General features: G+C 41.4%; 1 protein-coding gene across 2 annotated transcripts in view; it reads right to left on the minus strand.

Annotated features, from left to right (window-relative positions):
- LGR4 (leucine rich repeat containing G protein-coupled receptor 4) overlaps positions 1–14,504 on the minus strand; it is a 79,774-nt gene that overhangs the window by 32,423 nt on the left and 32,847 nt on the right. For both annotated transcript variants that reach the window (XM_075837720.1, XM_075837718.1), the window contains exon 2: positions 12,510–12,581. In XM_075837720.1, the coding sequence (XP_075693835.1) occupies positions 12,510–12,581 (72 nt within the window). The remainder of the gene's footprint in view (positions 1–12,509; positions 12,582–14,504) is intronic.

Genomic DNA, 14,504 nt, shown 5'->3' on the forward strand with positions numbered 1-14,504 from the left:
CTATATCGATGTAGCTGTACGAGACCCTGTTTATTGTTGATTTTTTTCGTCACTAGTCTGCGGTTCTTACTGGAGATGTCCGCCTCAATTTTTTAGGGGGCTATTGAATGTTCAATTTGCACATATAGCACTTTTATTTAAATTACATTTGTACTCCTATCCCTCCCATACTTTCCCTTGCTCTTCCCTTTATTTTTTGGAGCCCCCACCCTGTTAGGGTGCAGTCACACGTGGCAATTCGTAGCGTAGAAATCGAAGGCCGAAATTTACACCAGATTTTCCTAAAGGGTGGAAACAAAATCTGCAACGCATAAACGGCTTAAATGCCGGTGCGGAATTTTGTCGCTGCGGAAATAATTTAATGGAATGTTTTCCGTATATGTTGCGGATTTTGAATGCAGAATTTCATAATAGACTTGTGACATTCGGCATTAAAACAGGCAACACAAATACGCAGCCAACTTGCCACAAAAATCAGCAAAATTAGTTCTGCCGCTGGAAAAATTTTTTTGTCAAAAATCTGCAACAAAATAACCCTTTATGAATAGCGTGATTACTACAAGGACACAAGGATGAACATGTAAACTGTACCCGCATTCAGATTCTATACCGCTCTTCACTGGAATCAGACTATATTCCGACTCTAGACATAACATTGCGGATGTTGGGATGGAAGTAAATAGATCGTCTCCCCGCTGCTCCACAATATACACATTTAACCAACGTCACTATTTGATTGTGAGGTGGAACATGCCGAAACCAAGAACCGTTGCGTGACTTTAAGTAGAGATGAACATCCAACCTCAAGGCAACTTGTGTTTATTCAGCCTGCTAAACCAACTAACAGAGAAGAGCAATTCACCCAGCATCCGCTTTTCCTCACTTTGGCAATCTTCCAGGAAACAGGATACAACTGGCCGAGTATGCAAAAGGTTTTTCTAACATGCCTGCCAAATATTCGTGGGCCGTTGATGGACTTACTGCTTATAAGGGTCAAGAACCTCATAATTAGAGGCGGGGAGGGGATGTGCACTATTAGCACTAGACACAAGCTCTTCGGATGATATAAATAATGCCTTCAGGATTGAGGAAACGGAAGATGAGACATTTCTTACCCTCCAGGCAGTAGTTTGTGTTTTCTTGTTCATTTTTCTTTTTTTTCTTTAAATGACATATTAAACCTTTAACATCAAAACATTACCTGGAAGCTCATATCCGTAGCACACGGATTAGCTCATGGATAATACCCAATTTGGGGGCAATTATATACGTGGGCTGATTTTTACAAGAATGTTCATGAAAGTCAACAATTCTACGCTGAATAAACTCTACTGAATAAAACAATTTAAAGTATATAAAAAACCAAGATCTTTATAAAATTATCAGAACCAGACTAACATCCAGAAACAAGTGGATGATGTGTCAAATATTTATATTAATTTATTTTTGTTTATTTTGGAGCCTACCATATTGGACCTGTGTCTAAACGTTATGGTCTTTATATGTACTTACATAGATGTCTAAGGGCCCATGCTCACTTCAATTTTTTTTCCTTCAGGGTGATATCCGTTTTTTTGATGGCTAGCTCCTGGACCCATTCATTTCAATGGGGCCATGCACATTGGGGCCTCTACTTTTGTCGGAACAACACAACCACGTCCTACTTTGGTCAGAGATTCCGTGATCGTGGTGCCCCTACAAGTCAATGGGTCTGTCAAAAAAACTGAAGGCACACAGAAGGCATCCGTGTGCCGTCCTTGTGTGACTAAGCCGTTGCCTAGCAATGGCCGGGCGGGCACAAGTACACAGAGAGAGATATTGCACTGCACTAATCAGCAGCCACTTCTCTCTATCCAGCACTGATCGAGAGAAGAGGCTGCTGATCAGTGCTGGATAGATGGCGATAGAAAGAAAAAGAAGTTCATACGTACCCCGGTCGTTGTCTTGGTGACGCGTCCCTCTTTTGACATCCAGTCCGACCTCCCTGGATGACGCGGCAGTCCATGTGACCATGCAGCCTGTGATTGGCTGCAGCGGTCAGATGGGATGAAACGTCATCCCAGGAGGAAGTTCTGGGTAAGCATAAAACCTTTTTTTTTTTTTAGTTAGGGATTTTTAAAGAAAACATTAGAAATCTACATTGTGAGCGCCACGCATGGTACTCATGGTCCAGCGGTAGTCACTGTCCATGGTGCTGAGAGTTACTGCCGATCAGTGCAGCCTCTTCTCTCTATCCAGCACTGATCGTAACTCTTTCAGCACCCTGGACAGTGACTACCGCTGGACAGCGAGTACCATGTGTGGCGCTCGGAAACGGAAACACGGAAGTGTACTCACGGGAACCACACTGATCCAATCACGGACACACGGATCCGTGAAAAAGGTGATGAAGTGTGCATGTGGCCTTAGGGTCACCCGCTTCACAGAACCGAACGGTAAATATGTAATACTGCTTGCGTGTTGATGCATCAAGCAAAGTTATAATAGTAAGGCTCAATTCACAGCATCTATATGCTTCACATTTGGCGTATATTCCAGAGACTAGTTCCCAATGTATATGTTGACATGCCAATAGACTTTAATAGCCAAACATATGACATAAGAGTCCTTTTGGAATATATTTGACCGGTATATTTTGCAGTACCACAGTCATACCCGTATTGGAAAGCGCAGTCTACTACACATACAACAGTATAGGCATATACATATTGAAGATAGCCTTTATCAAAAACAGTTGTGTCTACCATAGAGGACCGTGTCCCCATAGTAACAAATTACAAACACACTGTGTAGTCTAATTCTGCAGTCTTTTTGCCAGCCATCTGTCCCCTACCAAATGTATGTCCTCAAGAATAAAGGGACAGATGGCAGGGACTAGCACATGACTGCAGGATCAGACTACACTGGGTTTGTTTGTAGTCTGTTGTCACGGACACAAATAGTCTTAATTAAAAATCTATCGCTTTAGGGCTTGTTCACATAAGCGTTGGCTTTCCGTCAGAGCTTTCCGTTTGAGGAACCCATCGATGTTAATGCAATCGGAAACCATAGCTCCCGTTTGCATTACCATTGATTTCAATGGTAATGATGCATTTGCTACTAGATTACGTTTTTCGCCGTTCCTGAACGGTTCTGTTTTGACGGAGTCCATAGCGCAGTCGACTGCGCTATTTTTTCTGCCCAAAAAACTGAAACCATTATCAATGGAAGCATTAGCATTGAAAATCAACGGTAATGCAAACGGAAGTTATGATTTCAGTTTGCCTATGCGTTGATGGGTTCTTCCGACGGAAAGCTCAGATGGAATCCATTGACGGAAAGCGAACGCTGATGTCAACACACCCTAACAGATGCTGTTCAGACCAAGATGCAATGGATTTAGAAAAAAACAAACAAAAAATAAACCACAAAAAAAAACGGTGGCATACAGGATCGTAGCCTTTAAACTAAAACTTAGAAACCATTTTCAAAAGGTTAAAAATAATTAGTAACCCAAACTCTTCACATATATTCCTCAGTGTGGAAACTGCAGCCTAGCTGTAATAAAACACTTTGTGTCGCTATAATTTTGCAGCTACCCAGCTGAGTAATTTGCTGAACTATGAATGGGGATTATCAAAACTGTGGCTATGGTTTTAGGTTTCGGGGGGGAAAATCTAACACAATTTTTGGGTTGTTGAAGTTACAGAAGAAAAAAAAGGTTTAAACTTAAAAATGAATAAATTAGCCAAAAGGACTTTAAAAAAAACAAAAAAAACAAAACATCAAAAACGACTTATTCGATGCTTGCCAAGCGATCCAGGAAGAGATTTTTAAACAATCTAGTGAAGCTACAGGAGTTTCTATTGAAGGCAGCCACTGCTCAATGGCTTTTTAAAACGTATTCACAGCATTTACAGGACTACAATAAGGATCTAGTAGAACTGCAGGGGTCCGGGTGTTACATCCAGAGTAGAAATTGTTAAGACACTGGTAGAATGAATGAGACCTTATGCGTTTTAGACATCTGCACTAATAATTTTAAAACAGGTCTAGAAAAAGAGGGCTCGCTAAGGCCTCATGAACACAACCGTAGTCATGTGCACGGCCGTGATATTCGGGTGGGTCGGCCGGCCACAGAGTGTCAGCCGCGAGCCGTCCGCAATTCGCGGGCTGTGCAAACGGCCGTGGCCATTATTTTCAATGAGCCCGAACCGCAGAACACGGCCGTAATAAGGCTTGCCCGTTCTTTCTGCGGTCCGGGCTCTGGGGCCATGCACGGACCAAGGAAACCACGGTCGTGTGCAAGGCCCCATAGGAATGAATGGGGCCGCAATGCTCCCGTGGATTTTCGGGGGAATTGCGCCCGCAAAAGCACGTTCGTGTGAATGGGGCCTAAGAGTCAGAAAAGGAGTCAAAAGACGTGCACTTTTTTGGGCACAATATATACATATGAATGCTTGTCAGCCAACTGGCGTAGAGAAGAGAAAAGCGTCCAAAATGCCTAGGCAGTTGCACTACATTGATCAAGCCTCGTGTGCCATTTAGAAAACATTAAATTTGATAGCATTTGTATTTTACCTGTTGAAGAGGCCGGTCCGGCCTTGAAAAACGTAGTAATTAAAAAATAATATCGGATATTACATTTGCTTGTTTTAAATCCTCATTACTCAAGAAGGGTTTTACCAGTTAGCAGTGCCAGGGAAAATCAGTTTTTTCCTCAAACTTCTCAAATGATCATTTAGAAAACATTGGCACAATTTGAGCCATAAATACCAACTCTTAAATGGATATTCCCATCTTATAAAGGGATGGCATAATGCTAGATATGCCATCACTTTGATCAGGGAGGGTCTGACCTCTGGCATCCCTACCGATCCGGAGGATGAAGGGGCCACAGAGCTGCATCCCCTTTACTCTTAATCCATGCACGCTGGCGCCCCAGTGACCTGCTGCGCATGGACCTACAGCACTTGAATGGGGCCGGCTGCAGTTCTCTGCACGGCCGGGTGACCAGGAGCGCTGTTGTGAAGGGAAAACTTAGAAACTAAAAATCAGCGCTGCGGCCCCCTCATTCTTAAGATTAGTCGGTCATCTCTTTTCAAGCTGGGATAAACTCTTGAAATGTACGCAACCTATGACCCCATTGATAAATCCAACTGATGTATTTCACTTAGGCCAGCATGATGGCTCAGTTATTAGCACAGTATCCTTGCTGCTATGGGGTCCTAGGAGGTCCTATGTACGGAGTTTGTATGTACTCACTTTGTTTGCATGGTTTCCATACAAAACTAAAAATCGGTTAATCGGCTTCCTATGAAAATGGACCATGAATGAATGAATGAATGAATGAATGAATGAGAGATGGGGCGTAAGGGAAAGAGACTGATATATTTTTACGTTTGCACCGGCAATGTTAATGCTGCCGTTTTAATCTTACAGGAAAAATGACACCAGTAAAGCAATGCTGAACCTGTTCTCTATGTGGTAATCCCTTTTAAGTAGCCCCACCTTGTTTTGTGCTCCAAGATGGAAAGCATTAGGAGAACATGACATGTAGGCACCTGGCAGGTATGGCGTAAAGATCAGTTTAGTGTTCAGGAAAAACACAAGTTGAAGGTGTAAAGCGTAGGAGCATGTAATAAGCACACACTTGTACTTATGTTGGGCAGAAATAGCTGTGCACATATTGCGAAACTGAAGGCAAATATTGCAGGCCCCATTATAACACCTCGTAGGTTGAGATAACCTGACTTGACTGCATTACCACGTGTCAGTGTGTGGAAATACTCGGCCTAGAGACCAGGACTTTTAGATACCTGTATACACTACAGGAACTCATTCAGGGTAGGAACACACAGCGTAAACGCTGCGGATTTTCCGCAACGGATTAACTGCGGAAAATCCGCAGCGTATCACAGTAGCAGCAGTGTAGGTGAGATTTAAACAAATCTCGTCCCCACACAGTGGTAAATATCAGCCTAAAAAAACCGCACACCGTTACTTCAACCGCAGCTTGACAATTAATTCTGCACAATAGATACGCAACTCTTCTGTTGGGTGTTTACCCATTGAATTCAATGGGGTGCTTAAACCCGCAACGAAGCAGCGTGTGTTGCGATGTTTGCAGCGGAATCACAGCGATGTGCCGCAAAAAAATAAAAAAATCGCAAGGAAGAATAAAACAAATAAAGTTATACTTAGCCAGAGTTCCCTGCTTCTCCAGTCCAGCCTCCCCAGATGACGTTGCAGGCCATGTGATCGCTGCAGCCAAATCATAGGTTGCAGCGTCACATGGAATGCAACGTCATCCAAGGAGGCCGGACTACGCTCCGAGAAGAGGGATGGGGCAAGTATGAAGGCTTTTTTTATTCTATTTTTTTTTTTTAAAAGACCAGACAATGGTATGATGCATGAAAGTCGGGGTAAGATGTCCATGCATCCCCCATGTGAAGATAGTGTCTCAAAACTCCAGATTGGACTTATTTTTAGGAATATATTTTTTAGATGATCATGTGATTATATATTAAAGATATTTAGTGGCAAGAAGACAGATTGTGAAACTGTCTCTAAAGCAAGTGTAGACTGCAAAGATAGGGAGTATCGTTTTTGTCTAGAGGGACTTCTAACGGTATTTATAGGAAATGGTTTCATTTTTGCAAGATGCACGCAAACTTAATTTAGATAAAACATCCAAAATTCGAGCTGTTCATTGAGCCCATTTGGTGCAGTTGATCCGAATTTAAAAATCCATTTGGACGCTCTCTAACAGTACTCTGTCAATGTCCCCGCCTCTTGCTGATGGTTTCGACCATTCTATTACTGTGAATTTAAGACAGCCTGGGTCTCCTTTATGTTTCAGATGAACATGACGGGAGACTGGTTTGTCTCTTATGTAAAACGTCGCCTATATGTTCAAGGACTCCATTTTTTAACTCTCAAGGTTTTCCCGACGTAATCTAAGGGGCATGGACAAGTGATTTTGTATATTAAATTTTTTGTACTGCAGTCGGAGAAACTTTTTATGGGGTAACTGATTCCTGTGTGGGCGCTATGAAAAACTTTCGTTATTTGTATGAACGTACGTGCTTTACAGTGTCCACATCTAAAGCATCCGTCTATTTTTCTGTCTAGCCAGCAACCTCCTTTTTTCATGCTGTCTAGATGACTATACTTCTTTCTTTTCTATAGGTAATTTATGCCCTTGGTGTTGTTATTTCCCTTAGGTCTGCATCCATATGAAGAATTTTCCAATGCTTTTCTAATATACCCTTTATCGTATGATCTGCCATATCATACGTTCATATCAACCGTATGGGTTGGTTAATGGTTTCCTTCTTTTCGGGAATTAGTAGTTCTCTTTTCTGGGAATATGCGTATTTATAGGATTCCTCTAGAATTCTGGGCGGGTAACCTCTCAATAAATTGTGCTTCAAGGTCTCTCGCTTCTTTTCCTAAAATCTCGTGCATCGGAACAGTTCCATCTGAGGCGGAGATACTGCCCCTTCGGTATGCCTTTCTTGAGTGGGTAAGGATGATAGCTCTCCCACCTCAGAAGGCTGTTCGTGGCAGTAGGTTTTCAGTAAATTTAGGTTTTTAATGTACCATTATCTTCTATGGATATTAGCACATCTAGAAATGGAAGTGTGTTGGGATGAGATTCAAACGTGAATCTCAACCCAATGTCGTTTTGATTTATGGACCGAATGAACCCCTCAAAAATTTCTATAGGTTCAGTCCACAGGACGAAAATATAGTCAATATAGCGCACCCACATTGAATTGATTCTAAATATATCGTTCATCAGTGAACTCTATGGTTTCTTCCCACCAGCCCAGAAATAAGTTGGCATACGTGGGAGCGCATGAATTGCCCATAGCGGTGCCTCTGAGCTGGTGGTACATGCGTCCGTTGAACGGAAAGTAGTTCCTTGTTAAAACGAATTCTAACAGTTTCAACATGAGCGCGCTATGATCCCTAAAGTGTGTTCCTCTAGTGTGTAGAAAGTAACGTACTGCCTCAAGTCCCATTTCAAAGAGGGAGCATGATAATTCCATGTAGGCCTCTCAGTCTTCATGCTCAGAAGGAGGCAAAAAGAGCTACTGATATCTCCGTATCCCAGGATACCAAATTTGATGGGTAGGAGATCATGCCAAGGAGATTGGGTATAACATTTGGCAGACTGCTACCTAGTGACTAAAAAATCCCATGATAGTCCTATGAAAATCAGGGTCTTAAAGAGGTTGTCCAGGCATGGGGCAGTTTTTAATTCTGATGACCTATCCACAGGATAGGTCATCAGTATGGTCGGTGGGGGTCCGACGCCCAGACCCCGCACCGATCAGCTCTTCCGGGCACCGGAAGTTATGCAGTAGTGCGTGCCGGAAGCAGATGACTCTGTACACTGTATGGTGGTTGTACTGCAACTCTGCTCCTATTCACTTGAATTGGAGCAGAGCTGCAGTACGGCAGCTATACTGTGACCGCAGCCATCCGCATCCGGCATGGACATCTGATGCCCAGAGGCAGCTGTAACAACTGATGTTTCAGAACCCCACCAATCATACTGATGACCTATCCTGTGGATAGGTCATCCGTATGAAAAACCGCCCTGAGCCCCTTTAACTTCTATTTGCAATCAATCATGCAAAATACTGCAAGCTACTTGTGACAAACGTCCAACCATATTTAGTCACCATGGCTTCATATTTAACGCTCTATTTGCTTAATGAGTATGCACTAAATAGAACACATTATTACCAAGAATTATCGGCGTAAAAAAAAAAATTACGTAAACCGCAAAAAGTCACGCTACTTAGTATTAGAAGGAGAAACTTAACCTGAATTAACCTGATATGCAAATGACTTACAAGGCATAACTGTGAAAACTTATAACTAATGAATAGAAATTATCCTGCTCGGATCACTAGGAAGCCTTACATACAGTACAAAAGACTCTCTTATAAACCAGTTGTATGTGTCCTTCACACCAGGGCTGCACTAAACCACAGTTGATAAGATTGAAAAAAAGGCCATAGTTCCATCAGGTCCCACCTAGAATACTACTATTTATATCCAGAGGAAGGCAAAAACTCCTAGTAGGCAGATGCAGATTGTCCCATATTAGGGGGGGGGGTTCCCGACTCCAAACATGGCAATCGGAATAAAGCCCATCTCCAGAAATCAGGATCTATAACTCGTAATATGTTTTGTTTTTTTTCTTCAGGAAAGGAATCCAGGCATCTTGAAGTTGATGAATAAATCAACGATCACAATATCCTGCGGTAGAGCGTTCCCTAGTCTCACTGCTCTTACAGTAAAGAATCCCCATCTACTAAATAACACAACTAAAATCTACATTAACCTGGCAACTAATTTGATAGCATTGTTAGCAACCCAGTATCAAGCGCACAAAAATCACAGGGAAATTCGAAATCAAGTTAAACTCAAAAACACGTGCACAAATTATTCTAGCGGTGGGAAGAATCTAAAAAAAAAAGAAAAAAAAAAAATTACTAAAAGGGTGTTTGAAGATGAGCAAGAAACGAACTGTAGATGTAATTATCTAGTAGTCCTAGGAATCGGAATATCTGGTAACTCTGAAGATCACTAACATGCCGGATTATCAGAGAATGAAAGGCAATAATAAGAAGTGAATCTTTGTGGAATCAATAACCTGCCAAGAATCTGTTAAATGATTGCACGTTGCAATCTAAAAATCTTTTAACATTTCTCTATTGTCTGCCCAAAACTCATCTGGAAGCAATTTACGGATGTCTAAGGCTGCATCAGCCAAAACAGACACTCGGACCACCGGGTGTTGTGTGCTGCAGTGCAGGAGGCACACGTTAAGAAATGAGAAGAACGGCGCAGGGAGGTGGCTGGAAAGCAATGAAAAGCAAGTTTTGGTGTTTGGCCACATTTCATAAACCACACCTTGCCGAGATGAGATAGAAGCACATGATGTGCGGTGAGCACTGTTCTATTGAAATTAAAATTGACAAGCTTGTGTTCTATGCCTTACTATAGACAGAACCCCATTTTTATCCCCACATTTATAGTATTTATCAAAAAAAATTAAAGTTTAAAAACATCCAGATTTTTTTCTTTGTTCCAAAGTCGCCTACGTCAAAACAGACGTTGCGAGAATAGTTAGTGTAGTAAATTACAACTCACCAAAAACGAGTCAATGAGAGGAGTCCACATTAAGCAGAGGACAGTAAACTTCACTTCAGTGCGCATGCGCAGTGCACGGTCCTCCGCTTCATGTGCACCACGTGCATGCGCCTGATGCTCCTCCCGGGCTTAGATCGGTAAATTGTAGGTTACTCTGCTATTCCCGAAAAGTGAAGTTTTTTGACGTGCAGCATTTAAACACTAAACCCCAGCTGCATACCGGCATGCTGGTGATTTCGTTACTCCAAACCTAGTGACAGGTTCCCTTTAAGACCAATGAAAGAATTTTTTTAACTTAACGTAAAACGTATATTTACCTTCGGACACAATTTTATATTCGGAATTAATCCACAAAAAGTTGAAGATTACATTACATATTTCGTACTAATCTTAATACACAGCCTGAATTATAGTCCAGGGCTGCATTTGTCTTTCTGCAAATCTCCCAGCATTCATTGCAGATTCAACATCTGCATCGACCTTACAGTGGCGATTTGTATTCTGGGAAATGTCCTCTTTAACAGCCATTATACAGTAATCTAAAGTGACAGTCCAACTGTATTAACGGACATCAGCTAAGATGTTACATATGTATCTGTCGACACGCTTGCTGACTGTTTCCAATGGCAACCAGTACAATTGATAACGCTGCACTGCAGTAGAATACGGGCTGTAACCCAAGATCAGTACAAGAAAAGTAATGTGTTAAAGTGACTCAACTTTTTTGTAGATAGATATATCTATATTTTATACATACATACTGTAAAATGGTACTTAAAAAAGGAGGGACATGCTCTCAGGCCCCTAAAAGTTTTCTCATCTGAACGGCTACCCTACATGAACTGGGTGTTCAATGGTTCTTATATAGGTACGAATCCAACTGAAGGCACTAAAACAGATCAATAAATGGCAGGAGGTCTATGCACCTAATCTGGGTAATTTTGATGGTCACCTTCAGACTTAGTCATGTCCTTATTCATAAGAAAGGAAGAACTGCAAAGAAATGAAAATGGTTCAAACTCAAATTTAACAAAAAAAACCAAACATTTCCCCTTCAACTATCTACGTGTTCAGAGATTTGTTCTACGAATAGATGTTAATTAAAAATTCCACCCTCGTCACACCCTTTGTACTGCATGAAAGTGGATTTCTCACAACTTGTTGTGTGATATTTCCAAACGCTATAACTAGGTCATACCAGTCCAGCTTAAAATTAACGTGGCCGAGACCGCTCCTGCCCTTAAAGGATATGAAAACAGAAATCGAAGGCAAATTTTAGTCATTTGTGCGCCACTAATTATTCGCTGTGTAAATATAGAATAAGCTAATTTTTCATCTGATTTTGACAGAATGAAACAACATTCTCATCGTATGAATACAATGACAGGACGGGCTAATTGGAATCAGTTGGAAAAGCAGTCTTGCGAACCTTTACATATACACAGCCTGTAGTTTAGAAAGCTCCCACCCACTAAGATAGTGTAAACACTAATTACTTTGGCTTTACGCCATTTTGAACACACATGTACAAACAGAAAAACAGCCATAATTGGCCCAACATCGCGTGTTATGGCTCAGAACATCCTTTTTCCGATACATCCGATTTCACACAATTCGGCGCACAGATATTCTATTACACACTTAGCCCCTGTTCACATCACGTTCGCGATGTACGCTTAGCGGATGCCCCAGGAAAAGCTTCCGGCATACATGCCAAGCGCATCCATAGGGTTCCATTAACCAGACGGAGGTCAAAAGGGTGTCGTTTTGGCCTTAGTCAGTCCGGTATACTGCAAAAATAAGGTATGGAAAAAAAGCATCATTGACTACGCTATTCCATACAACTGTAGAGAGTAAAAGAACGTATCCCAATGTAAGTCTATAGAGAGATACATTGCAACCTCCTGTCTGAGGTATGCCATAGTTTAATGTGAACAGGGCTTTATTTACACTCAGAATAAAGCCTGTTATAATGCAGGTCTATTAATAGTAGACGAGGGAGATACTGAATTTTGTGGCCCGAGGTAACACATTGGGCCTTATTTATCAAAACTGGCTAACAGAAAACGAATCTGGTTGTCCATAGCAACCAAGCACAGCGCAGCTTTCTAACTTGTTTGGTTAGAGGAAAAATGGATGGGCCAATAAGATTGTACGATCAGGGGCTGGTTGGTTGGTTGGTTGAAATCCTTGATATTTATCCATGTTTTTCCGAACAATAACTCCAAGAATATGGTGGCACATGGCAGGACCATGTGGCAGCATGCCTATAATCCATAGCAGTGCGTCGCCATACTTGTAGCACATAGATAATTTTATATCTACATTTTTGTATTAAGAACATATATACTTACAATTCTACAAGATAGGGCAAGCCTTTAAATGCACCTTCTGGCAACTTTGTGATGTTGTTCATGCTGATATCTCTGAAAATAACAGGGAAAAAAATACTATTAAGATCTGGAAGAACCATTAGGTTTTGTCATTTCAGTACAGTAAGGCCCTATTCAGACAGGGAATTAAAAATCAACATTAAAATCAACATTAAAATCAACATTAAATGCATTAAAATCAACGCATGCCTACCGGTTTTTTCTCTTTTTAACGTACCCTGTGAATGGCGTGGGAAAAAAAATAGGACATGTCCTATATTTGCCATTTTTCCAGGATCCCTCAATAGCCTCAACTCTATGAGGGACCTTCGAAAACTAACCTCCACAATAGGTGCAAATCGGCCTTAAAAAAGGGCAGTTTTTCACCCCCAATTTGACACCCGGTCATGTGAATAAAGCCTAAATAGTTTTATTTAGATAATATTATTAATAATCCCTTTAAAAGGGTGATAAAGCTTAAAATATACAATATACAATCTGTACATTTGCATAAATTCTAATTTTGAACAAACAGGATGGTGGATCCCAGTTGTGCCTGACTCTGCCTAACCAAAGTGAAAATTATGCTAACGGTAGCAGGGACTTAAAATCACTGCAGGATTATATGGGGAAAACAGTGTTTGTGCAATTCGCCAACACATTATATAGGTCTAGTAAAGAGGATCCGTCACTAGTTTAGTAATGCCCAATCACCTAGCTAATCTAATAGGGACGGTCACACTGATAATGTTAGTGAAAATTGTGTCCCAAAACATTTTAAAATGTATGAGCTTTTTCTAAATATGCAAATGAGGCTATACTAGACAAGGGGGTATCACCACCAGCGATTCTCCTGAGGTGGAGCCTCCTCACAGCCTCTGACACGGTCCTATCAGCATGAAGCTGCTTCACACTGTGCAGGTAATCAGTCCGTGATTATGGGCATAGCCGAACGCGGCTAAACTGGAAAGTATCCGTCGGCCATAGAAATGAATGGGTCTAATTACGGATAAAATCTACGGTCGTGTGCATGGGGCGTAAGTGACTAAAGGGGATCACTTCAAACAGCCATATCTCGGTTCTACCACCTAGACCAGTGCTTTTAGCGGCATAAGAAAGAGGAGATTCTAATCTTTCATATGTCACCAGGATCGTAGTTCTAGCTGTGACAACTGGAGATATCGCCAGTTGAAAACAGTCAGGAAAGGAAGCTGTATACTATATAATCACACTGTTATTGGGCAGGGAAGGGGGAGGAGCTGTGATGCTGATTGGACAGTCATACAGAAAACATTACACTGCCCAGAGAGAAAACAGAGACCCCTCCCATTTGGCTATTTTAGCCAAATTAGCACATTTAGAAAAATGATCACAACTTTGCAGATAATAAACGCTTTTGAAAACTAATCACACTGTAGTTATCAGCCGCAAAGTGCCTATTAGGTTAGCTAGGAGATAGGGAATTGACAAACTGGTGACAGATCCTCTTTAAAGGTGAATCTACACTTTTAAAGCTTAGTATCCTCTATAGCATCTTAGAACGCTGCCAACACAAAAAAAATTCAATGTGTTTTTATTCCATAGAACACAAAGTCTAGATGTCAGCAATCTGCAGCCCATGAAATAAAAAAAACCCATAAGAACAGGTTCATCTGTGGACAAACATATGTTCTGTATCTTAAATTAGTATCCAGTTATGATTTACAGTCCAAGTAAATATAGGGCTGCCGTGATGAATTTAGTGCCATGAAACCTAAATGTGTTAGTATTTCTGGTTTCCACATAAGCAGCAGACTAGGCAGTGCCAAGTCAGGACCCGCGTGATCATCTCAAGTAAAACATTTATGGCACCCACGTTGTACAGCCAAGGCTGTGTTCGCATCTACGCTTGGCTTTCCGATTATTTTATTCTGTCATAAGAACATGAAAACCGATCGGCGCCAGAACCGTGCGCCCGATGGAACGGTGAAACGACAA

Source organism: Rhinoderma darwinii, chromosome 9 (genome assembly GCF_050947455.1).
Source record: "Rhinoderma darwinii isolate aRhiDar2 chromosome 9, aRhiDar2.hap1, whole genome shotgun sequence".
NCBI classification, from domain to species: domain Eukaryota; kingdom Metazoa; phylum Chordata; class Amphibia; order Anura; family Rhinodermatidae; genus Rhinoderma; species Rhinoderma darwinii.